We start from the raw sequence: 24086 nt of genomic DNA, 5'->3' as shown, positions 1-24086 counted from the left end.
ACGCATGGGGATTGAGTCAACCAGAGCTTGGATTTCGTGTACAGGTACAGCTGACCATGCACCTTCAACACGATACCACAGTTCATCAAGAGTAGTGACTGGTGTATTGTGACGAGCCAGTTGCTTGCCCAACATTGAACAGACGTTTTCAATTGGTGAGAATTCTTGAGAATTTGCTGGCCAGAGCAGCAGACGAACATTTTCCGTATCCAGAAAGCCCATACAGGACCTGCAACATGCGGTCGTGCATTTTCCTGCTGAAATGTAGGTTTTCGCAGGGACAGAATGAAGAGTAAAGCCACGGGTCGTACCACATCTGAAATGTAACGTCCACTGTTCAAAGTGCATCAGTGCGAACAAGAGGTGACCAAGACATGTAACCAATGGCACCCCATACCATCACGCCGGGTGATACGCCAGTATGGCGATGACGAATACACGCTTCCAATGTGCGTTCATCGCGATGTCGCCGAACACAGATGCGACCATCATGATGCTGTAAACAGGACCTGGGTTCACCCGACTAAATGACGCTTTGCCATTCGTGCACCCAGGTTCGTCTTTGAGTACACCATCGCAGGCGCTCCTGTCTGTGATGCAGCGTCAAGGGTAACTGCAGCCATGATTTTCGAGCTGATATTCTATGCTGCTGCAAACGTCGTCGAACTGTTGACTCAGGGATAGAGACGTGGCTGCACGATCCGTTACAGCCATGAGGATAGGATGCCTGTCATCTCGACTGCTAGTGATACGAGGCCGTTGGAATCCAACACGGCGTTCCGTATTACGCTGCTGAACCCACCGATTCCATATTCTGGTAACAGTCATCGGATCTCGACCAACGCGAGCAGCAATGTCGCGATACGATCAACCGCAATCGCGATAGGCTACGATCCGACCATTATCCAAGTCGGAAATGTGATGGTACGCATTTCTCCTCCTTACACGAGACATCACAACAACGTTTCACCAGGCAACGCCGGTCAATTGCTGTTTGTGTATAAGAAATCGGTTGGAAACTTTCGTCATGTCAGCACGTTGTAGGTGTCACCACCGGCGCCAACCTTGTGTGAATGCTCTGAAAAGCTAATAATTTGCATATCACAGCATCTTCTTCCTGTCGGTTAAATTTCGCGTCTGTAGAACGTCCTCTTCGTGATGTAACAATTTTAATGGCCAGTAGTGTATAATGTATCTGAGGCCTTCCGGTATCTCCAGGCCTCTTCCACGAATGAATCAAATAGGCAGTTTAACTAGCTGCACAGTTCCATTTGAGATAGAATTACTTTTCTTTCTGCAGAGAATGCGAATTGCTGATCGGCTAAAACAGTGGATTAATTTAAATGCAGCAAGCATGCCTGGCAACACGGTGTATGAAGACGATTCAAAGATAAAGCTGTAAAAAAAAAAAATACATTTTTTGAAGTGAAATACCATTCGTCTTTTTGCTTATGGTTTTGGTGGGCAGCTCCGAATCTTAAACTTTTCTGTGCGTACGTTCACTGCTGAAAGACATTCACAGGCATCTAAAGGTACCCTCTTTAGCGACGGTATCGCCATGTTTTCATGTCCGGTCGTTAATTGGCAGAAAATTGGTAAGAGAATTTTCTTCACTTAAGAATACGAATCGTGAAAACAAACTCTCTCCCTGGATAAGTTACTGACTATTTAGAACTCATACGAAAGGTAAACTGTCATACGTAGGTCGCCGTGTTTTACACGAAGTCGGGCGTCCGAATATGCTACTATATGAACTTGTTTCGATGCCGTCTCGCACTAACATCTCCACGCCGGTGCCTTCAGAACGACAAGGTGTAACCATAAAAGTCAGGAAGAGCATTCGTTTGCACGTCTAGCAGGTATGCGAAGTCGACTCGGGTGGCTCGTATTTTTCCTTTCAAGAGTGGGATCTTGTTAGAGGAGCTAACCATGTTGGCAGTCATCGAAGCCTCGTGGCGCAGTGTCTGAGTAGGGTTATCCATGGTGATGGTTGAGAGAAACGGACGTTGCCAGTGACATCGCACCCTGCCGAACTCAGAAATCCCGGTATTGTGAGCCCTGGGCCCCAGGTCAGGGCACGTCCAGACTCGATGTCCTCAGAACCCAACATGGGCGCGGATGACCGTTTATGTTCCACAAGGTGGATGATCAGAAGAGACAGAGTGGCGTCACAGCCTGCACTGGAACCTTCCTGCTGATCACTGCCGAGGACTAGCAGACGGACGCCCCCTCTTCTGCCGTCAGTTATGTGGGTGTGAAGTCGGTATCAGTGCTGTCAGCCTCGTGACAGGCGTCTTGTGGGATCAGTTATTCTTCGTCTGGCGAGTGGGAGCTGCCGTGTTGCGACACCGCCTCTTGACGTCGCTTTCGGTGTTTTGGTGAACACTGCTTTCGTGAGTGGCCCTCTTTGTAGGAAGATGGGATTGACTTATGCCTGCTGGCACATAAGTTGATGCAATAAGTGAATCGACTGCCATTCTGCTGTCGGCGGAGCTTGCGGTCTTTGGTGTTGTCCGTTGCGTCATACGGAGTTCCACCACTGGGCAAGCTGACTGATCGGCGTGGCATTGTCTGCGACTGGATGCTCCGGTCTGTTGTGACTGGACAGGCAGAAACCTCATGGGTACCGCCACGTAAGTAACTGGGATGATCTACGGCACTGATGCACGTACCACTTCCTGCGGTGGAGGTTGTATGACCCGAACGTAGATGACCTTCCTTAATGTATCCGGAACACGTTTTAGGCTGGCCGCCATAAAACTGGAAGTATGATGGTATGTTCTTCTGTTCTTTGGGGCCCGCAGCGCGAAATATGTCTTTTAATGACATAATTATTTATGAAATATCCAGGTGCACTGCTATGTAAGTTGTTTGTGTTTTATTTTATTCACAATGAGCCCATTTCGGCAACTTTCCATCGTCAGGTGCTCTGTAAATACATGGATAAGTGATGGTCTTATTATAATGGTTTTGTAACTACGAACTGAGAATTTATAATATATTCTTAGGTGTTTTACCTTACATGTGACATCGTTGCTGTCATGTCCTGTCTGTTTTGTAATTATTGATTCTTCCAGGTGTAGAGTGGACATATAAATCAGATGTTACTACGTTACTTTTCTGACAGTTAGATGACAGTGGGTCAGCGATGTCATATGTTTACATAGTTACCACTATAAACAAAGGATGTATGAAAGTCAGTTGTTTATTATAACTACTTTTCATGTAGGTTTGTTTCTGATTACGTTTTTTCAACATTTACAAGCTGAGAAACACTATGTAAAACCCATAAACGAAGCACTTGAAATCCTACATATCACGCAAAAGGGAACACTGTTGAACATCCTGGAGGAAATAGAGATATATTCACATGCATACAGCAACCCAACAAATTTACTGAACGAACAAACCGACCTAAAGCACAAAAATTATATAGAAAACTTTATTCCCATTATAAATCGGGAAAACGGGTAAATTTAATATCAGCGACTCTAAACAACACATATCCATAGCAACAGCGATAATATGAGTAGTGCAAAACAGAGGCAGAACACCAACATAAATCATAGGTGACAATTATTACGAAAAATTAAAAACGTAAAATAAAACTAAAACTAACTTTAGGCAAAAACGTAATCAGAAACAAACCTACATGAAAAGTAGTTATAATAAACAACTGACTTTCATACATCCTTTGTTTATAGTGGTAATTATGTAAACATATGACATCGCTGACCCACTGTCATCTAACTGTCAGAAAAGTAACGTAGTAACATCTGATTTATATGTCCACTCTACACCTGGAAGAATCAATAATTACAAAACAGACAGGACATGACAGCAACGATGTCACATGTAAGGTAAACCACCTAAGAATATATTATAAATTCTCAGTTCGTAGTTACAAAACCATTATAATAAGACCATCACTTATCCATGTATTTACAGAGCACCTGACGATGGCAAGTTGCCGAAATGGGCTCATTGTGAATAAAATAAAACACAAACAACTTACATAGCAGTGCACCTGGATATTTCATAAATAATTATGATGGTATGTGTCTTTGGAGATCAAGGCACAACTAGCGTACTCCGTTGAAGATGGTATACGTCTTAAACTGGGTTTACTTTTCTGCCACGTTTTCTTGAACAGTGCTGTAGGGGACGAGTGCCGCCACGACATCTGACGCAGGGAATTCGAAGGGTAGTTCGAATGTAAGTGTAGTCCACAGTCCCATTCCATCATGGTCAACCTCGACAGTGATAACATTACACTCTGCGCGGCAGAAGCGGAGTCTTTGGTCCATATCTCGAAGAACTTTGTCACTTGTAGCGTCTTTTATAAGTTAGACTGTACGACTTACGATAGAAGGTGGATGCCGGCGCTGTTAGCAGCTGGGATCTTGTCGACCTCCCTTAAAAAGCGCCGAAAAAAAAAGGTTCAAATGGCTCTGAGCACTATGGGACTTAACATCTATGGTCATCAGTCCCCTAGAACTCGAAGAACTTTGTCACTTGTAGCGTCTTTTATAAGTTAGACTGTACGACTTACGATAGAAGGTGGATGCCGGCGCTGTTAGCAGCTGGGATCTTGTCGACCTCCCTTAAAAAGCGCCAAAAAAAAAAAGGTTCAAATGGCTCTGAGCACAATGGGACGTAACAGCTATGGTCATCAGTCCCCTAGAACTTAGAACCACTTAAACCTAACTAACTTAAGGACAACACACAACACCCAGCCATCACGAGGCAGAGAAAATCCCTGACACCGCCGGGAATCGAACCCGGGAACCCGGGCGCGGGAAGCGAGAACGCTACCGCACGACCACGAGATGCGGGCAAAAGCGCCCAATTTGTAGTGCTCTCGGCCTAGTAAAGTCGTTTCGAAACACAAATTTCGATGTTGGTTTCCTATACTGATTCGTCATGATCTTGTCGTGATACGACATCGCGGCAGTGTCGACCGAAGGAAGTAAACAAGGCGAGAGTGCTCGCGTTGCAGGCGGAAGCACAAAGCACTCAGCTCGGCTGCTAAAGCCCTACAGTACCCTAGGCTACAGGTGCTACGTTTGTACATTGCTGTCGCCCTGCCACTTTCTCTCAGCGCAAAAAAGCTTCTTTTGTGAGGAAGGCGGAATAAGGATTGAGACATATGATTCTCCAGTCTCCTGTCAGAGTCTTTTAAAGGAGAACATATTCGCCTTTTTTGTTCCCCGGCAGGACCCTCTTCCCGTTTGTTTCCTTGCTTTTTTTCTCCTGCAGCGGGGTACGCTGCTTATATAAAACGAATTCTGTAGGTAGTCAATTTATAGAGTTTGACACATTTCATACGACACATATGAAGCACAAATGCAAAAGTATAGTATTTGAAATGAGCTTTTGGCGTCATTGGCCAGGAGGTCCCTTGCGGGGCAGGTCCGGCCGCCTTGGCGCAGGTCTTATTACATTCGACGCCATATTGGGCGACCTGCGCGCCGTATGGGGATGAAATGATGATGAACTCAGCACAACACCCAGTCCTTGAGCATGTGTATTTTGATAACTGTTACCGAGATCCAGATGTTCAAAGTTATAGCAAGCATGAACGTAAAATATTCACGTTACATTCGTTTGAGGAGCAAATGTAGCGTAACACATCAGAAAACTGTTGGTAGGTAGATCTGAAGATGGTCCTGGGGGACGGAAGCGTATCACGTATTGAAAAATGTGCAACTGGTACTGAAAAATAATCAACATGTTAGAATTGTTTTAAATTTGAAACCTGTTACTTAAAGAAAACATTATTCTGAAACAACGTTTAGAAAATAACTGCATTCTAATTGTTGGTGTGTGTGTGTGTGTGTGTGTGTGTGTGTGTGTGTGTGTGTGTGTGTGTGTGCGTGGTGTTAGATGGGCGTGTATCTTAATATAGCTGCTGCCTTAGCGTACTTTAGCTTCACAGTACAAGTCCTTGTATTGTGGAATGGTACGTTAGCTTGAATTACGTAACTAAGTCAAGGCACATTTTTTCTAAATAGTTGTATGCCATTAGATGAATCTATCGTGTTTCTGGAGTGCAACCGGTGGTACAATATTTCGTTCGCAAGCCAGCCAGACATTTTCATGTGAGCCCTTCAACACTGACATCAGCTGACTACGTCGCACAGTCTATTAGTTCCCTTTTGCGTTTTGTCCGTGTGTCATGTTCTTAATCGAAAGACAGATCACAATTCCAGCAGACATTCCTCTCGATGGCGGAAATTAGAAACTGAGATGTCCTGTGGGTCGCCGCTCTAAGTGGCCTTTTGCTTACTCTGTGTCTTCGCTAAGAGCAAACCGTGAAAATGATGCGATTCCGCACGTTACTCGATTGATAGCCGCTGTTCTGGTTAATAGGGGTTCTCGTCATGTCGGTTGGAAAGTGCCTGTTAGTCGGCTCTCTCCTTTCCTCACTGGATTTTGAACCTTTTGTAAATTTACTGTTCATTTTTCCTGTGCGTTCTTGCACTTACCAGTTCCTATTATCTATCGATAAAGATACCTTCACAAACCCTTTGCAAAGTCTCTGCAGCAGTAATAAGTCTTGTGTGAGTCGGCTGGCTCCCAGCCAGTAGCTTTCCTTGTTGGTTTTGCGAGCCATTTGGCTTCTTTCTTCGAAGTTGCAGTAAGCTACGTTAGAGTGCTACGTCTAGTCTCATTCCAGGCGTAAGTTGGAGAGCAACTTTCGGCGTTGCGTGCTGTTCGGATGAAGTCACCTTTGTTTGTTGGAGAGCCATGTTGTAAAAGAGTCTTTACTTTGTACAAGAGGTCTGCTAAGATCAATTTATATTCAGTGCTCAACTATAGTTTCCGTGTGAAAATAGCTGGCTTCTTCTAGTAGGATCGCTCCCCACGCTAGCAGTCGCTCGCGTGCTTCCGCGTAGTGGAATAGGTCCGAAGAGGTTGCGAACTTATAATTACTTGGGAGCTCGTTACTGCATCATTTATAACTTCATTTCACTCCGTGCTGTCTTAAACACTTCGTTGTTAAATTCTAATGGAATGGAAGATTATCTTTCGCACTGATATTTCTGGATTACATTCCCGATGAACTTGTCTTTTTATAAGGAGGAGTGTGGGTTGTATTATTACTATTAGGATATAAACTGCGCCAGCTGCCTTTAATTGTTAATACATTAATCACGGAAACTACGTGTTGCGAGCTTATTGCTCAGAAACTTATTACCCTGTACACTTGCTTTATTTAAACGTGCCACGCTAGCGAGCCGTCATCTTGTCTTGCTACGGAGTTCAATTATGTTATTTAGTCACTTTAATAAATCGCCAATCACCTACTGAGTAGACATTGCGAATTATAAATACTAGTCAGTAAAAGCTAGTTATATTTCTGGAAATGAATAAAGTAAGACAATGTATCATGCGCTCTTGGACGCTAATACGAGACTAGTGGTTGCCCTGCTTCATTGATTTACTGCGATAGTACATCAGATATGAACCTACTTATTAGATCTTTCAGCTAGTTAACTATTTTTGAATTCTGAATGTATGCTTACTAAACCAGCGAGACTACCTGAAAGCAGAGCTTTGCGCTGCAAGCTCAAAGCTAACACACGTATTGAAATTAATCTGCTGCTTTCATGAAACTGTTTCTGTAAAAAAATGCGATATTTAGCTATGCTGTTGCATTCTTTCCTTTGCACTGAATTTATGAAAATGTTCTTTCTGGGATACTTTCCATGTAGACTCCTGGAAATGGAAAAAAGAACACATTGACACCGGTGTGTCAGACCCACCATACTTGCTCCGGACACTGCGAGAGGGCTGTACAAGCAATGATCACACGCACGGCACAGCGGACACACCAGGAACCGCGGTGTTGGCCGTCGAATGGCGCTAGCTGCGCAGCATTTGTGCACCGCCGCCGTCAGTGTCAGCCAGTTTGCCGTGGCATACGGAGCTCCATCGCAGTCTTTAACACTGGTAGCATTCCGCGACAGCGTGGACGTGAACCGTATGTGCAGTTGACGGACTTTGAGCGAGGGCGTATAGTGGGCATGTGGGAGGCCGGGTGGACGTACCGCCGAATTGCTCAACACGTGGGGCGTGAGGTCTCCACAGTACATCGATGTTGTCGCCAGTGGTCGGCGGAAGGTGCACGTGCCCGTCGACCTGGGACCGGACCGCAGCGACGCACGGATGCACGCCAAGACCGTAGGATCCTACGCAGTGCCGTAGGAGACCGCACCGCCACTTCCCAGCAAATTAGGGACACTGTTGCTCCTGGGGTATCGGCGAGGACCATTCGCAACCGTCTCCATGAAGCTGGGCTACGGTCCCGCACACCGTTAGGCCGTCTTCCGCTCACGCCCCAACATCGTGCAGCCCGCCTCCAGTGGTGTCGCGACAGGCGTGAATGGAGGGACGAATGGAGACGTGTCGTCTTCAGCGATGAGAGTCGCTTCTGCCTTGGTGCCAATGATGGTCGTATGCGTGTTTGGCGCCGTGCAGGTGAGCGCCACAATCAGGACTGCATACGACCGAGGCACACAGGGCCAACACCCGGCATCATGGTGTGGGGAGCGATCTCCTACACTGGCCGTACTCCTCTGGTGATCGTCGAGGGGACACTGAATAGTGCACGGTACATCCAAACCGTCATCGAACCCATCGTTCTACCATTCCTAGACCGGCAAGGGAACTTGCTGTTCCAACAGGACAATGCACGTCCGCATGTATCCCGTGCCACCCAACATGCTCTAGAAGGTGTAAGTCAACTACCCTGGCCAGCAAGATCTCCGGATCTGTCCCCCATTGAGCATGTTTGGGACTGGATGAAGCGTCGTCTCACGCGGTCTGCACGTCCAGCACGAACACTGGTCCAACTGAGGCGCCAGGTGGAAATGGCATGGCAAGCCGTTCCACAGGACTACATCCAGCATCTCTACGATCGTCTCCATGAGAGAATAGCAGCCTGCACTGCTGCGAAAGGTGGATATACACTGTACTAGTGCCGACATTGTGCATGCTCTGTTGCCTGTGTCTATGTGCCTGTGGTTCTGTCAGTGTGATCATGTGATGTATCTCACCCCAGAAATGTGTCAATAATGTTTCCCCTTCCTGGGACAATGAATTCACGGTGTTCTTATTTCAATTTCCAGGAGTGTATTAGTTGCGGAATACTCGACTAAGTGCGAGACTTTGAGCTGTTGAGCAAAGGCTTTTAGCCTGTCATCATTTTTGAGTGTTGATTATGTATGGTTCGTCGGAGCAGACGAGGGTACTGTATTTGTGGGTGACTTTAGTTGGGCCTACGGCGTATCCTGTAGGCTGCGCTGGCTGCCTACCTGTGGCTGCGGCGGCCGGCGTCTGCGCAGTGGCGGCTGCCCCCGCGCCGGCCGGCCCCGCTGCGGGCGCGCCGCGGCTCTCCATGGCGACGGCGGGTCGCACGCTGTGCTCCTCGGAGCGCCAGTAGAGCGCGGCCACGCTGGCCTGGCACTTGAGCAGCAGGCTGCCGTCCTCGCGGAAGTGGCGCGCCGCCGCCACGAAGCGCAACCCCAGCACCGTCGTTACCAGACCGTCGCGCCGGGACACCTCGCGAGGGCCCACCAGCTGCGACCGCTCCGCCTGCGCACGCACCTCTCTCTGTACTGACACTCGGGGCGGGGCGGAAAATCGTGCATGAGCTGGGTTTTACGGAGCGCAAGAGATCGTCAAACGCATGGGTCGCTAAGTCAAGTTACTAAACCGATACACAAAAAATTACACCATACAACCAAATAATGCAAAATGTTACATTAGACAAGCATCATGTGGAGGATTTTTCGACCTGGTAAAACGTCGACAATATAAAATGATGCAAGATGTTCGAAATTCTGCGACAAACTGGGGTAAGCTACAGGCTGAGTCGGGTAATATACAGTATGTACAAGAGCCAAGAGGGAATTATAAAAGAGAACGACGAAGAACGAAGTTCTTGGATTAAAAAGGACCGCGATGTAGTCTTTCGTCTCTATTGTTCAATCTGTGCACCTAAGAAGTAGTGATAGAAATCAAAGAAAGGTTCAGAAATCCAATTAAAATTCAAGGTGAAAGGATGTCGATGGTACGATTCTCTGATGAGATTGCTATCCTCACTGAATTTGAAGAAGAATTACATGACCTGCTAGAATGGGATGAACGGTCTAATGAGCATAGAATACGAATGGAGAGTAAATCGAAGAATGACGAGAGTAATGAAAAGTAGCAGAAACGAGAAAGGCAAGAAACTTAAAATGAGGATTGATAATCACGAGGTAGATGAAGTTAAGGAAGTCTCCTACTTAGGCAGCAAAATAACCAATGACGGACGGAGCAAGGAGGACATCAAAAGCAGACTAGCACTGGCTAAAACACCATTCCTGGGGAAGAGATGTCAGAAGTCTACTAGTATCAAACAAAAGCCTTAATTTGAGGAAGAGAGTTATGAGTATATACGTTTGGAGCGCAGCATTGTATAGTACTGAATCATGGACTGTGGGAAAACCGGAGCAGAAGAGAATTGAAGAATTTGAGATGTGGTGCTACATAGGTATGTTGAAAATTAGGTGGACTGACAAGGTGAGGATTGAGGAGGTTCTGCACAGAATCGGAGAGGAAGGGAATGTGTGCAAAACACTGACAAGCAGGGGGAACAGGATGATAGGACATCTGTTAAGACATCAGGAAATGACTTCCATGGTACTTGAGGCAGCTGTATATGGCAAAAACAGTAAAGGAAGACAGAAATTGGAATACACCCAGAAAATAATTGAGCATGTGGGACTCTGAGATGAATAGGTTGGCGCAGGAGAGGAATTAACGGAGGGACACATAAACCCCCCCCCCCCCCCCCCCAAAAAAAGAAAAAAATGTACCCTCTCTCCTGGCTCATACATGCGTGACAATTAGTGTCGCGATAATAGGTTCCTCTAAGTTCCAGCAGCAAAATGCATAAATGCCATTTTTAGTGCATTCAAAGACTGATATTAATCTTGACTACTGTCTTTACTAATTCTATACTACCTTAAGCATTTCGATCAACGGCCTTGCTGCAGTAGTAACACCGTTTTCCGTCAGATCACAGAAGTGAGCATTGTCGGGCTTGGCTAGCACTTGGATGAGTGACCGTCCGGGTTTGCTGAGTACTGCTGTTGTAAAATGGGGTGCACTCACCCCTTGTGAGGCCATCTAATAAGGTACTTGACTGGGAAGTAGCGGCTTTGTTCACGAAAACTGACAACGGCCGAGAGAGTGGTGTGTTGAACACATAACACTCCATATCCGCATCCAATGTCGCCTGTTGACTGACGAACGTAAGGCAATCAGACAGGACCGTTGGGCACTCCGAGATCAGTCTGGACCCAGCCAGAGTTTAGGCGTTTCGATCTTACAAAGTCTCGAAGGCTATACAAGAGGAATACTTGGGAGGGTAATTAAAAAAAATTCATTGGAACAATTACATACAATCGAAATAAGCACGAAGTGAAAAATAAATTACATGAAATGCACATCGTAAAAAAGTAAGGCAGAGCTCACCATACACTTATATAGATAAAACGAAACTAAAGTTGCAAACATGGATTCCAGTTATCTGATACTTGATGACGTCTGAGTGAAAACTGATTCAGTGTACACATCGGAGTGTTGAGGTGAAGAAGTTGCCCGACGGTAGTACTATATGGAGTTTAAGAAAATGTGTTTTGAAATACAGAAGTGCGGATACATTTGATAGACACATTATGGTATCAAATGAAAAAAAAATACATTCTCTCATATCTATTACAACAGCCTGTTTATTATCTAACAAATGTTCATCTGTCGTAAAGGGACAGGCGAAAATTATCACCGCAGGATGGCGTCAATGTATAAAAATGTAATTATAACAAGTGACCATCTATCTGTTGAATAAGGTATCACAAGAAATGGGTAATTTAGTATACGTTAATGAATACAGAATAAAGTTTATCGGTGTATTGATATACCAACCAAAGGAAAAACACATTTACATATTTATACGCAGAATCACAGGACGCATATTTAGTATGAACAGTTTTGCAGAGGCAAGCATCTATATCTGCAACAAATTACAAAATGTACACTACTGGCCATTAAAATTGCTACACCAAGAAGAAATGCAGATAATAAACAGGTATTCATTGGACAAATATATCATACTAGAATTGACATGTAATTACATTTTGACGCAATTTGGGTGCATAAATCCTGAGAAATCAGTACCCAGAACAACCACCTCTGGCAGTAGTAGCGGCCTTGATATGCCTGGGAATTGAGTCAAACAGAGCTTGGATGGCGTGTACAGGTACAGCTGCCCATGCAGCTTCAACACGATACCACAGTTCATCAAGAGTAGTGACTGGCGTATTGTGACGAGCCAGTTGCTCGGCTACCATTGACCAGACGTTTCCAATTGGCAAGTTAATCTGGAGAATGTGTTGTCCAGGGAGCAGTCGAACATTTTCTGTATCCTGAAAGGCCCGTACACGACCTGCAACATGCGGTCGTGCATTATCCTGCTGAAATGCAGGGTTCGCAGGGATCGAATGAAGGGTAGAGCCACGGATCGTAACACATCTGAAATGTAACGTCCACTATTCAAAGTGCCGTCAATGCAATCAAGAGGTGACCGAGACGTGTAACCAATGGCACTCCATACCATCACGCCGGGTGATACGCCAGTATGGCGATGACGAATACACGCTTCCAATGTGCGTTCACCATATTGTCGCCAAACACGGGGGCGACCATCATGATGCTGTAAACAGAACCTGGATTCATCAGGAAAATGACTTTTTGCCATTCGTGCAGCCAGGTTCGTCGTTGAGTACACCATTACAGGCGCTCCTGTCTGTGATGCAGCGTCAAGGGTAACCGCAGCCATGGTTTCCTAGCTGACAGTCCATGCTGCTGCAAACGTCGTCGAACTGTTCGTGCAGATGGTTGTTGTCTTGCAAACGTCCTCATCTGTTGACTCCGGGATCGAGTCATGACTGCACGATCCGTTACAGCCATGAGGATAAGATGCCTGTCATCTCGACTACTAGTGATACGAGGCCGTTGGGATCCAGCACGGCTTTCCGTATTGCCCTCCTGAACCCATCGATTCCATATTCTGCTAACCGTCATTGGATCTCGACCAACGCGAACAGCAATGTCACGATACGATAAACCGCAATCGCTATAGGCTACAATCGGCCCTTTATCAAAGTCGGAAACGTCATGGTACGCATTTTTCCTCCTTACACGAGGCATCACAACAACGTTTCACCAAGCAACGCCGGTCAACAGCTGTTTGTGTATGAGAAATCGGGGGGAAACTTTACCTCATGTCAGCACGTTGTAGGTGTCGCCACCGGCGCCAACCTTGTGTGAATGCTCTGAGAAGCTAATCGTTTGCATATACAGCATCTTCTTCCTGTTGGTTAAATTTCACGTCTATAGAACGTCATCTTCGTGGTGTCGTAATTTTAATGGCCAGTATCCCAATATATCTAAGGACAAGAAGGCAGCATATGAGTGTGTATTTAATATATATCCCAAGATCAGTAGCAAGAATTTGCATTAGTAAAATCTTGTGATGATGTACTATGTGCAACTAATCAAAAGTCGTGACACGTAGTACACTGTTAGCGTACCATTAAAAATCTAGAGATTTTCTGCACAATACTGCACTTATGATAGAGCCAGCAGTACATAAAAACTGAGGTATAATGTATAAAAGCAGGGTACAATAGATAAAGCAATGCGACAGTGTTCTGTGACGTATGATTCTGGAAGGTGGCACGAAAGCAGGTGTTAATTTTTTTTATTATTATGACTCTATAATGTTGTTTCTAAAATGTTGCCCATATGGTGTAATAAATAATGTATTCATTTCTTACGGCAAACTAACACTGAATAATCGGGTGAACGTTAATAAAACCGACAAACTGCAATGACGGATTGCTGACCGGAAATGGAGGAAATAAAAGTCCTGTAAATGTGTGCCCGGAAATGGACGGTCTGCGTGCAATGACACCAGATCGTCCCGGAACATAGTACACAGCTGCATCGCATCCACGTCACAACAGATGTGCAAGGTGGCAATCCATAGGATTCAATGCACGCTTTCACACTGCGGATCACGCACTGCCGTAGTCTTTCACGCGTTTCTGCCTCTCTGGGAATAGCGTCACAGGCGTCGTGAAAACGCTGTTAAAGGGTCTGCACATTAGGAACTGATTCAGGATACCAATAATTTTCAGATGGCCTCAGAGGCAAAAATGCAACGGGTTTGATTGCGGTGATCTAATATTTCATGTTACAAGACTTTCGCGTACTATCTAACGAGAAAGGTCGTTACCACATAGACACAGTTATTCCTGCAGCGTCTCTCAGTGTAACGCACCAACATCCAGGTCGCACTCAGAAACGCGGACCTCTTCCTTCTTCTGCGCCTCTTCCTATAGTGCGACGTGTACGTCCGCAGATGATATGGGTGTTGATGATGTGGGGTTTGGTTTGTGGGGCACTCAACGGCGCGGTTATCAGCATTCGTACAAATTTCCAAACTTTGCTCAGTCCAGTCTCGCCACTTTCAGGAATGATGATGAAATGATGAGGACAACACAAACACCCAGTCATCTCGAGACAGGTGAAAATCCCTGACACCGCCGGGAATCGAACCCAGGACCCCGTGCTTGGGAAGCGCGAACGCGACCGCGAAACCACTAGCTGCCGACAGATGGTATGGAGAGCTGCCATGTGGAGCGCTGTCAACTACCGTCTACATCGCTTTCACCTTGTGCTGACAGACCTGGAAATCCTTCCGCCAACAGGCATCAAAAGACGAAGTGCCTCAGACAGTTACGATTTGGCCACTGAACATTTCAGTTAAGTGCCTGCAGTGCACTCAGTACAATACTCTCAATACTCTGAAGACTACCTTCCGGTTTAGTAGTCAGTCCAGATCAAGAACCAGTAACAGAGTGTCTGCAGTTAAAAAACTCACTTATAGTGTCAAAATCACAGGCCGTCAAGACACAGCAAAGTTATTCATTGTCTTAGGTTTAGGACAACAGTGCCAAAGCTAACTACCATTTTGTAACATACTGGTAACAAATTTTATTTGCAATTTCTTATTGTGTTGCCACATTTCCATTATAGAGCGCCTCGTCAAAATTGTTAAGCGGCGAGAGTGCAATGAGTACTTTTTATGAAAAACAGCAGTTTTCTGCTGTCATGAATGTTTGGGCTTAATTAATAGTACACGGGGTGATTCAGCTGCCCCTGGCGCTGTCGTTATAATCCGCACGCGAAATTTTCATATTCTAGCACTAGCTACGCACCAACTGTTAATCCTACAGAAAATTTAATGTAGTTAAATTTAGTACTGCGATACGTTTTTGCTGCAGGCCGTAGTTTTCGAGTTATTCAAGAAAAATGTAACCTTCGAACGCATCCCCTTCCCCACACTCAGCCCACACCGGTCAGGATTTCTGTTATGCTGTTCGTTGCACACCCTCCTACCACCATACAGGAATTTGCGGCTGCACGATTTATTTCCTACATCTGACCCTCCTAGTCTACATCGATTGGCCTTATGACGTCACCAGATTACTCGAACAAACATAAACTGTAAAACTGATGTTTACGTAAACCGTATCTATCTGTTTTGTGAATTTTAACAGCATAAAACAAACAATTACATCGTTATAATCGTGTGACACGTAACTACTGTGCTAGTAAGCGCAAAGTTTGCATTGAATCGTCAAAGTAATTAGTTGACAAAAGTCATTTTTCTGTCATTGCCTTCATGAGTACATTTAAATTAGTAATGATAAAAAGTAGCTGACTATGTTGGTGGCCTAATAGCCCAATAAATACAGACGAAAAACAGGTGGAATATAGCGAATAGTTGATGCAGTTGGAAGTTTTGTAGAGTGGTAGGAGGGAGTGCCACAAAAACGTACCAGACATCCTGACTGATGAGGGATGAGACTGGGGTGAAAGTGCGTTTGAAGATGAGTTATGCACGTTTTTCTTGAATAACTCTAAAATCGTGGCCTCCAGCGAAACATATTTCAGTACAAAATATGACATTAAATTTCCCACAAGAAAGTCCTCCTCATTTTTTTCTGTAGGATTAATAGTTTATGCACAGCAAGTGAGAGAAAAGGAAAACTTTGAGTGTGGTTATGAAGGCCAGCTACAGCATTGCGGGTTGCGTAAAACGAGAACGGTAGGGTCAGCTGAATCACCCTGTGTTAGCATTGACTTGTTAAGTATCCAACAAACCACAGCCCATGATGCTCTTGTGGGTAATGATGTACGAGGGTCGGTCAAAAAGTAATGCCTCCCATTTTTTTTCTACTTAAAAAAATTAAGTTAAGTGAAAAATTTGAATTTGGCGCCATTCCTCAAACCTTCTTCTGCAATCCACTGCAGTAGTAACTTTCTGTGTCAACAGGTGGCAGCACAGCAGAAGTTTGTAAGATGGCCGACATCGATGTTCGTTTGAGACAGCGTTGTGTGATTGAATTCTAGAATGCAGAAGGTTAAACGCCCATACGCATTCATGAAAGACTGAAGAAGGTGTATGGTGTTGTGACAGTGGATGTCAGCACTGTTAGACGATGGGTTCGTCGTTGTAAGGAAGCTGAAGGGCAAACACGGTTGACTGACGAAAAGCGGAGCGGCAGGCCGGTGAGTGCAGTGACTCCACACAACATTCAGCAAGTTGATGACATCATTCGTGGTGACCGTCGGGTGACTGCAGATGAAGTGTGTCGCATTATTTCTCTTAGTAAAGGCAGTGTGATCACGATTATTAAACAATTGGGGTACTCAAAAGTTTGTGCACGGTGGGTTCCAAGAATGTTAACCGATCAGAATAAAGAGGCAAGGAAAACAATAGCCTCCCAACACTTGCAGCGCTTCCGTTTGGAGGGAGATGAGTTTCTGAAAAAAATTGTGACCGGGGACGAAACATGGGTGCATTTTTTTGAACCCGAATCAAAGAGGCAGTCAATGGAGTGGCGTCACACAAGCTCGCCGAGGAAGAAAAAATTCTAAACTGTGCGATCGGCAGGGAAAGTTATGGCAACAGTTTTCTGGGATACAGAGGGTGTGATTCTGGTTGATTTTTTGGAGCAGGGATGCACAATAAATTCTGTTCAATACGTCACAACCCTCAAAAAACTTAAAGCACGTCTTCAGCGAGTTCGGCCAACAAAATCAATGGCAGATGTTCTTCTTTTGCATGACAATGCAAGACCACACACCAGTCGTCACACCTCTGACGAGATTGTCAAAATTGGATGGGAAGTTTTGCCTCATCCCCCATACAGCCCTGACCTGGCACCATCAGACTTCCATCTGTTCGGGCCACTAAAAGAAGCTCATCGTGGGATTCATTTTGAAGATGAGGAGGCCGTCAAAACATCCGTGCGTCAATGGCTTAGGAAGCAGAGCTGTGATTTTTACCGTGCTGGGATACATGCCCTTGTTCAAAGATGGACCAAAACTGTAGAGATGGGCGGAGATTACATTGAAAAATGACAAAATGATCCTCAATGTTGTGGTTTTCAACCTATGTAATTGCATTTAAATTTCCTGACACTTAAACGTAGAAAAAAAAATAGGAGGCATTACTTTTTGACTGACCCTCGTAGTTGAAACATACGTACAGTCTCAGAAATTTCTTCATCAAATAAGGCCTGTATTTGATACTAGTAGACGTATTGTAATCTGTAATGCCCCCTTACCGTGTGAGCAACATTTTCTGGTGGGTAAAAACAAATAGGACTCGATTATACTTTACTAATGGCTGTAAATTATTTTATAAATTTATACCTACTGTGAAATAAATTCAGGAGCTGATAGACTGCACGAGAAGTGTAAAAATCATAGCTGGTAGCAGTAATGCAAATTTTCGTAACAGCTGATGGTGTGGCACATGATTTTCGACAAAGCGTCCTTATCATTATTTAGTTACATCGTAGCTGCTGTTAGTTCACTGCAGTCATTTCAGATCGACTGGGTCAGAAAGGCCCCCTTAGAACTTCCCACGCACGACAATATTTTCGAAGCTATTCCTGCATGTTCTATAAGGCAGTATACCCTCCACGTAAAAATTTCCCGTAATGAAATTATTTCATGCGGTACGCAGAATAAGTGAGAACGGTGAAATATCGTCAGACTTCTAGAGAACTGTAATAATTCCAGTTTCGAATAATACATGTGCTGGCAGGTGTGAATGGTGCCGAACTGTCGGTTTGATACGTCACGGTTGGAGAGCACTGATATGAATTATTTACAGAAGAATGGAAAGATTGGTAAAAGCCGACCTCGGGGAAGATAAGTTTGGATCACAGGAGGCAATACTGAGCCTATGATTTATCGTGGAAGACATACTGCACAAAGGCAAGCCGTTCTTTTATAGCATTTTTAGATTTGCAGTAAGCTTTCGAGGACATTGAACGGAATACACTCTTTGAAAATCTGAAAGTAACAGGCATAACATACTGAAAGTATTCTCAAAAAGATATCACACTGCCGTAGTAAGATCTAAAGGACATTAAAGAGAAGCACTAGATAAGAAGGAAGCCACACATAATTGTAGCCTGTTTCTGATGTTATTAATACATGCATTGAGCAAGCTATAAAGATGATCAAGGAGAAATTTTTAAAGGGAATGAAGTTCAAGAATAACAAATAAAAGACTTGTGCCGAGCTAACGCAGTGGAGGTGGTGGCAGGCTCAGCAAGTGGCGAGAAAATCAGCAGAGCGTTTTCCGTCTGCAGGTGAGAGGTGCCAGAGGCATCGAAATCTCCACAGCTAGCGTCTCGGTGTAGAGAGGGTAGAGGCCTGTGCGACAGAGTGCGAATAGAGAGCGGCCGTAAAACCTGGACACCTGGGCAGCGGGAGCAGCTATTCTGGGCGCAGTGGCACGAGGATGACATTTCGCGGCTGGCAGCGCATCGTCAGGAAGAGTGAGAAGTGGGCCAGCACGGTAGTGGCCGATTTGGGAGGACAACGCAGAGGAAGCGGCGTCCTCTGCATAGAGGAGTGCCGACAGGAATATCCTAGTCGGCGTTGTTGCTGCTGGCACCAGAATTCTTATGACTGGAGTGAACAGGCAGTGACTGTGCCTTTGTGCTTTGTAGCTGTGTTAGATTCCCCAGTGGAGCACTCCTGGTTAATTAACAGTCCTCTCCTTTATTAAAGATTACATTGAAGTAGATGTATGCATCATCCAGCATTGACAAAGATAAATGATTATGTATCTTTGTTCTCTTATTTCATTTCATGGTCTCTTTGAGTCAGATTTCCTGTTGGTGTTGTTTCCACTTGTATTTTCCTTTTTTTATTCTTTTACATCAATTTTTGCATTTCAGTATTTATTATTTTATTTTTATTACTGTAGTATTCTAATATGAGACAGAGTTCTTGTATATTGGTGTATTCTTGCTATACTTCATTTCTTAGTTTTAAAAAGAAGTTGTGTTACTGAGGAAAATATACAAACGCCTCCACAATCCCTTCCTCAGGCTGAAAACTGTTGCACGCCTATTACATGTCAAGGTTGCCTAATGACATAATTCTGTAGGAGACGAAAGCCGACTGGGATAATCGGCGGAACAGAATAAGGAGTGTGTTAAAAAGAGGTTACAAGATGAATGTCAACTGTTGCACAGCAGAATAATTTTAATGTGAAGGCTTAACATTTTGTTAAAGTTCTATAAGGACAGCTTACAACAGTGTGGGTTAGCACTGGACTAGTGTGCCACCAATGCAGCAGACTCCCTTAACAGGTCTGACAAGAGTACAAGCACTGCGATGCTACTTAACAAGGCAGTGTGAGGTAACACCATCTAATTTCACTGCCCGAGCGCTGCTGCAAAATCGAACGTAAACAGATAGGAGCGAGCTCAGCGACCCACAGCCATTAGTGAAATTACCACAGCGAAGCAAGAACCGCTGGTGGGTCCAATAAATGAGGACAAATGCGCTCGTACATCCAGAGCCACTAAGTCGTAGGTGTGGACTCGATTCGTTAAACATAGAGGCTTTCAGAGCTGAAGAACACATGCTGTCTTACTGCCAGTGAAAACTCGGCGCGCTGATTGGAGATGGCTAGCCTGCTACACTACTTACCATTAAAATTGCTACACCAAGAAGAAGTGCAGATAATAAACTGGTATTCGTTGTAAAAATCCAGGTCAGCGCGACAGAATGTCAATACTCAGGGCCTGGGTTCGATTCCCGGCTGGGTAGGATATTTTCTCCGCTGAGGGGCTGGTTGTTGTCTTGTCCTAATAATCATCATTTCATCCCCATCGACTCGCAAGTCGCAGTAGTGGTGTCAAATAAAAGACTTACACCCGGCGAACGGTCTACCCGACGGGGAGGCCTAGTCACATGATATTTCATTGGACAAATATATAATGCTAGAACTGACATGTGATTACATTTTCACGCAATTTGGATGCATAGATCCTGAGAAATCAGTACCCAGAACAACTACCTCTGGCCATAATAACGGTCTTGATACGCATGGACATTGAGTCAAACAGAGCTTGGATGGCGTGTACAGGTACAGCTGCCCAGGCAGCTTCAACACGATACCACAGTTCATCAAGAGTAGTGACTGGCATAGTGTGACGAGCCAGTTGCTCGGCCACCATTGGCTAGTCGTTTTCAGTTGGTGAGAGATCTGGAGAATGTGCTGGCCAGGGCAGCAGTCGAACATTTTCTGTGTCGAGATAGGCCCGTGCAGGACCTGCAACAAGCGGTCGTGCATTATCCTGCTGAAACGTAGGGTTTCGCAGCGATCGACTGAAGGGTAGTGCTACGTAACACATCTGAAATGTAACGTCCACTGTTCAAAGTGCCATCAGTGCGAACAAGAGGTGACCGAGACGTATAACCAATGGCACCCCATATCATCACGCCTATTGATACGCCAGTATGGCGATGACGAATTCGCGCTTCCAATGTGCGTTCACGGCGATGTCCCCAAACACGGATGCGACCATCACGATGCCGTAAACAGAACCTGGATTCACCCGAAAAATGACGTTTTGCCATTCATGCACTCAGGTTCGTTTTTGAGTACACCATCGCAGGCGCTCCTGTCTGTGATGCAGCGTCAGTGGTAACCGCAGTCATTGTCTCCGAGCTGATAGTCCATACTGCTGCAAACGTCGTCGAACTGTTCGTGCAGATGGTTGTTGTCTAGCAAACGTCCCCATATGTTGACTCAGGGATAGAGACGTGGCTGCACGATCCGTTACAGCCATGCGGATATGATGCCTGTCATCTCGACTGCAATCGCGATAGGCTACAATCCTACCTTCATCAAAGTCGGAAACGTGATGGTACGCATTTCTTCTCCTTACACGAGGCATCACAACAACGTTTCACTAGGTAACGCCGGTCATCTGCAGTTTGTGTATGAGAAATCAGTTGGAAACTTTCCCCGTGTCAGCACGTTGTACGTGTCGCCACCGAAGCCAACCTTGTATGAATACTCTGAGAAGCTAATCATTTGTATAACACAGCATCTTCTTCCTGTAGGTTAAATTTCGCGTCTGTAGCACGTCATCTTCGTGTTGCAGCAATTTTAATGGTCAGTAGTGTACTTGCTTACTGCCTCCAACACCGAGAAGCAGTCAGCCTGATGCATACCACAGCTGCCTACTGGGTCATTGCTGATGAGTAGACTGATGAGCAGCCAGCCTTCCTGCACAACTGGATGATCTACAACCTGATGATCTACAAGTTGCCATCTTCAGACGGACCAGGCGTGGCACTTACGAATAGCCGTACGGCAGACTCGTGAGCATCTTTTGCAGTCTTGCTTGATCCGTTGTTGATGAAGAGCGTCTATTCTTCACAATAACCAACATTCTGGACCTCAAACAACAGTCCGCACCTGAGCACAAGATGGGCTGCCTTCGAGAGAGCTGAGGTGGTAGCCATACTGAGTGGGACTGATCTGCAGTGACCACGTCACGGATCGCTGTCGCAGTGTTGACACCTCTTGATGGCATGTGTTCTCGCGACCGACTGCCGATTGCTGCGGTAAGACACTTATACCACTGTACGTTCTGCTCGACCAATACAGATATCGATGCATCACTGTCGCCTGTGAATGTGCACTGGACCATTCACCCCCACTCGAGCTTACACCTCCTGATCACAGTGTGACCTCAGTATTCTGACGTCGCAATATTGGTGCCAGACAGTGGTTGAGTAACAACAGAGCAAAAGTGAAACAGATGACTTGAAAAGAAAAAAAAATGGTTCAAATGGCTCTGGGCACTATGGGACTTAACTTCTAAGGTCATCAGTCCCCTAGAGCTTAGAACTACTTCAGCCTAATTAACCTAAGGACATACCATACATCCATGCCCGAGGCAGGATTCGAACCTGCGACGGTAGCGGTCGCGCGTTTCCAGACTGTAGAGACTAGAACCGCTCGGCCACCCCGGCCGGCACTTGAAAAGAGTTTACGAGAAGTACACGGCTAGTGGTCTAGAGGCAGCGTCTGTGATCAGTAATCAAAACGTTTCGGTCCGTGGTGCGAACCCGCCACTGCTTAAATTTAGATTAATAATCAGCATTGGCGGCCGAAGGTTTCCAGCATAAGAAGTCACCCTCATTCTGCCAACGATCTAGACAAAGAGGGCGGAGGAGCAGACAGAGATTCAGGGCACTCTCTTCTCTTTCGGGTGGGAAACTGGCCCTAAAGACGGAAAAATCAGCAATGATCAACGGCATGAGGATACACAAGGAAATAGAAATTACTGCATTTAAGTCACATAACATGTATTCACAGGACTTGTAGCGTGTAATTAAAAGAGTAAGGATATCTGCAGTGCCAAAAGATTCCTGAATATTCTCCCATTCGGACCTCCGCGATGGGACTGCCAAAGGGGAGATGACCACGACAAAAAGATCGAATTGCCAACTTAACGATAACGTTCTGCGAAAAGGGAAACGCAAATGCTCAGTCTAGATACAATACAGGTCAGTGAAGTGAAATGGAAAGAAGACATGGATTTGTGGTCAGATGAGTATATTAAAATATCAGCAGCAGCAAAAATAGTATAATGGGTGCAGGATTTGTTATAAATAGGAAAGTAGGGCAGAGAGTGTGTAACTGTAAACAGTTCAGTGATATGATTATTCTTATCACAATCTACTGCAAAACAACTGCGAAAATGATGGTTGAGGTATGCATCCCAATGTCCCAAGCTGAAATGAAGAGATAGAGAAAGTATAAGAGGACACTGAAAGGGTAACACAGTACGTAAAGGCATATGAAAATCTAATAATCATGCGGAGCTGGAATGCAGCTGTAAGGGAAGGAGCATAAGAAAAGATTTCAGATGAATATAGGTTTGGGACAAGGAATGAGAGAGAAAAAAGACTATTTGAGTTCTGCAATAAATTTCAGCTTGTAATAGCGAATACTTTGTTCAAGAACCACAAGATGAGGAGGTTTGCTTGGAAAAGGCAGGATGATACGGGAATATTTCAATTAGATTACATCATGGCAGACAGAGATTCCAAAATCAGATACTGGATTGTAAAACGTACGCAGGAACAGATATAGACTCGGATCACAATGTACTAGAGATGAAGAGTAGGCTAAGGGTTAATCCTGTTTTTGTTTTGAACGGCCAGTGTCGGTTAGTCACAGCCAGTGTGCTCCTTGCCGCCGTTGGATAAGCAGCTGCAGCAGCAAGTCGTATACTCCTAGCTCACCCATTTGATACGTAGTTTAATTCTTAATTTCTTTGCGTGTTTTTGGTACTTGCATTGTTTAATTCATAAATTTCGGGCGTATTATAGTACTTGAGAGTTGTATCATCGCGTTTTATACCTGTATGGTGTAAAATCGTGTAGTCTTCTTCCGCCGCCAAGCACTGTGTCAGCAGTGCGCAAGTAGCAGCATTACTGCATTTACTAGGCAATCTTGTATTTTAATAACCGTTGAAATTTTGTGTCGATTTGTTTGTGCTCTCTGTAGATTAGTTCAGACGTTCTTTGCACAACAGTTTTTAGCATGGATAGGGACTGCAACT

The 24086-nt window shown here is 45.0% G+C and overlaps 1 protein-coding gene across 2 annotated transcripts in view; it reads right to left on the bottom strand.

Annotated features, from left to right (window-relative positions):
- The window catches only part of LOC126278661 (cell adhesion molecule 2-like), a 1323224-nt gene that overhangs the window by 430029 nt on the left and 869109 nt on the right, over positions 1-24086 (bottom strand). For both annotated transcript variants that reach the window (XM_049978894.1, XM_049978893.1), the window contains exon 5: positions 9321-9600. In XM_049978894.1, the coding sequence (XP_049834851.1) occupies positions 9321-9600 (280 nt within the window). The remainder of the gene's footprint in view (positions 1-9320; positions 9601-24086) is intronic.

The sequence above is a fragment of the Schistocerca gregaria genome, chromosome 6 (genome assembly GCF_023897955.1).
Source record: "Schistocerca gregaria isolate iqSchGreg1 chromosome 6, iqSchGreg1.2, whole genome shotgun sequence".
Taxonomy (NCBI): domain Eukaryota; kingdom Metazoa; phylum Arthropoda; class Insecta; order Orthoptera; family Acrididae; genus Schistocerca; species Schistocerca gregaria.
The sequence above is the reverse complement of the archived record's forward strand: the minus strand, read 5'-3'. Positions and strand labels throughout refer to the sequence as shown.